General features: G+C 45.0%; 1 protein-coding gene across 1 annotated transcript in view; it reads right to left on the reverse strand.

The window, feature by feature from the left end:
* Window positions 1-2584, reverse strand: part of LOC116686806 (rabphilin-3A) — a gene marked incomplete in the record, with an annotated part of 75049 nt that overhangs the window by 3377 nt on the left and 69088 nt on the right. Inside the window, 1 exon segment of the mRNA XM_032511856.1 lies at window positions 2418-2572. Within this exon segment, the coding sequence (XP_032367747.1) occupies window positions 2418-2572 (155 nt within the window).

The raw sequence follows: 2584 nt of genomic DNA on the forward strand, positions 1-2584 counted from the left end.
GGGGGGATGGATGGATGGATGGGTGGATGGATGGATGGATGAGTGGGGGGATGGTGGAGGATGGAGGGGTGGAGGATGGATGGATGGGTGGATGCATGGATGGATGGATGAGTGGGTGGATGGATTGATGGATGGTTGGATGGATGGATGGATGGGTGGATGGGTTGGGAGGAGTGGTGGATGGATGAGTGGGTGGATGGATGGAGGAGGGTGGATGGATGGATGGGGGAGAGTGGGTGGATCGATGGATGGAGGGATGAGTGGTGGATGGATGATGGATGGATGAGTGGGTGGATGGATGGATGGATGGATGGATGGATGGTGTGAAAGGAAGGATGAAGGGATGGATGGAATGGGTGGAGGATGGATGGATGGATGGATGGGTGGATGGATTGATGGATGGGTGGATGGATGGATGGAGGGAGGAGTGGGGGATGGAGGATGGATGGATGGAAATCTGATATGTACGTCCCCAAGAAAATCTAAGTAAACTTTTAGGGGCTCAACGCGCAGCAGTTGGCGATGCACGCGTAGTCGTGGTACAACAGATTGTCTTTAAATCCAACGATGCAGCCAGATGTAGCCTAATTTAACCAAGCAACGATAATACATCACATATTTACCGATGTAGTCGTGTGACTTCACAATGTCGTAACCGACACCGAAAATCTAAAACCTTCTGGGCCAGTTCACGTGTTTGATTTCATAGCCGAATTCCTCGAAATTTGATCAAGACAATTTAATATTAGTAACAGTTTCCACACTTGAGTACAAAGATACTGGAAACAATGACTGATTATATTAAAGGGCCATGGACATGAAACTTACTTTATTTAACCATTAAGATTGAGTTCCCCCAGGCTGCTATGCCCCCCCTAAGGTTTATAAGAGACCTCAGATACAGTATTAGGACAACTAAGGTCTATATAAAGAGACTTCAGATACAGTATAGGGACCCACTAGGTCTATATAAAAAAGACTTCAGAAAGTATTAGGGACCACTAAGGTCTATATAAAAGAGACTTCAGATGACAGTATTAGGGACACTAAGGTCGATATAAAGAGACTCAGATCCGTAGTAGGGCCACTAAGGATCTATAAAAGAGACTTCAGATACAGTATTAGGGGACCACTAAGATCTATTAAAGGACCTCAGATACCAGTATTAGGGACCACTAAGGTCTAATAAAGAGACTTCAGATTACAGTATTCAGGGGGACCACTAAGGTCTATATAAAAGAGACTCAGATCAGTATTAGGGCACTAAGTCGTATAAAAGAGACTCAGATACATATTAGGGACCACTACGGTCTATATAAAGAGACTCAGATACAGTATTAGGGGACACTAAGGTCTTATATAAAAGGACTAGATACAGTTTAGGACCACTAAGGTCTATATAAAAGGACTTCAGATACAGTATTAGGGGACCACTAAGGTCTATATAAAAGAGACTTCAGAACAGTATTATGGGACACTAAGTGTCTATATAAGGACTTCAGTACAGATTAGGGACACAAGGTCATATAAAGAGCCTTCAGATACAGTATTAGGGACCACTAAGGTTATAACTCAGATAATATAGGGCTAGTCTATAAAAGCATCCAAGAGCATGACACGGGACCTTTAAGGACAAGCTGTTTTCATTAACTTCACCTTGAGCTCTGTATCAAACCTCGTTAAAATCTAGGGTTGTTAAAGTATCTTCTGATCTGTGTTTGCAACTTGGCCTTTTTTCCCCATTCAGGTTAGACATCTGGAAATGCAAAGAATTTAAAATCATGCTCTTCTGGATTCACATATTACAATAAATGGAGTCTCATCCATAGATCTAGAAATACGAAGCGACGAAGTGACGTTGCCTCATGTTGTCTCATGTTGTCCTCATGTTGTCCTCATGTTGCCCTCATGTTGTCCTCAGTTGTCCTCATGGTTGCCCTCATGTTGCCCTCATGTTGCCCTCATCGTTGTCCTCATGTTTCCCTCATGTCTGTCTTCATTGTTCATGTAGTCCTCATGTGCCACTCATGTTGTCCTCATGTTGGCCTGCAGCGTTGCCCTCATGTGTCCTCATGTTTTTTTGCTTTTTGTCTCATGTTGTTCATGTTGCCCTCATGTTGTCTCATGTTGCCCTCATGTTGACCTCCTGTTGTCCCTCATGTTGCCTAATGTCTTCATGTGTTCATTTCCCTCATGTTGTCCTCAGGTTGTCCTATATGTTGCCCTCATGTTGTCCTCATGTTGCCCTCATGTTGCCCTCATGTTGCCTTCATGATGTTAGCATCTCAGACACTACAGAAGTCCCTCGTTAGCATCTCGGAGGCTACATGTTGCATGTGCAACTCACATCAGGTAGGAACAACCTTTAGTAAATGAGGAACACACTGATAGGGACGGTTTCATCCCGGTTTACCTACATTTTGACGTACGGGTCGGAGTAGCCGTTAGCATCCATGGCCGCCAGGTGGACGCAGCGCACCACGCCCACGAGGAGACGGTTCTGCTGGGTGCTGTACATGAGGGAGATCAGGATCCGCCCGCGCTCCTCCACCTCGCCTCCGTCTTTCCCCGGCTACAACACATC

This window comes from Etheostoma spectabile, unplaced genomic scaffold (genome assembly GCF_008692095.1).
Source record: "Etheostoma spectabile isolate EspeVRDwgs_2016 unplaced genomic scaffold, UIUC_Espe_1.0 scaffold498, whole genome shotgun sequence".
In the NCBI taxonomy this organism is placed as follows: domain Eukaryota; kingdom Metazoa; phylum Chordata; class Actinopteri; order Perciformes; family Percidae; genus Etheostoma; species Etheostoma spectabile.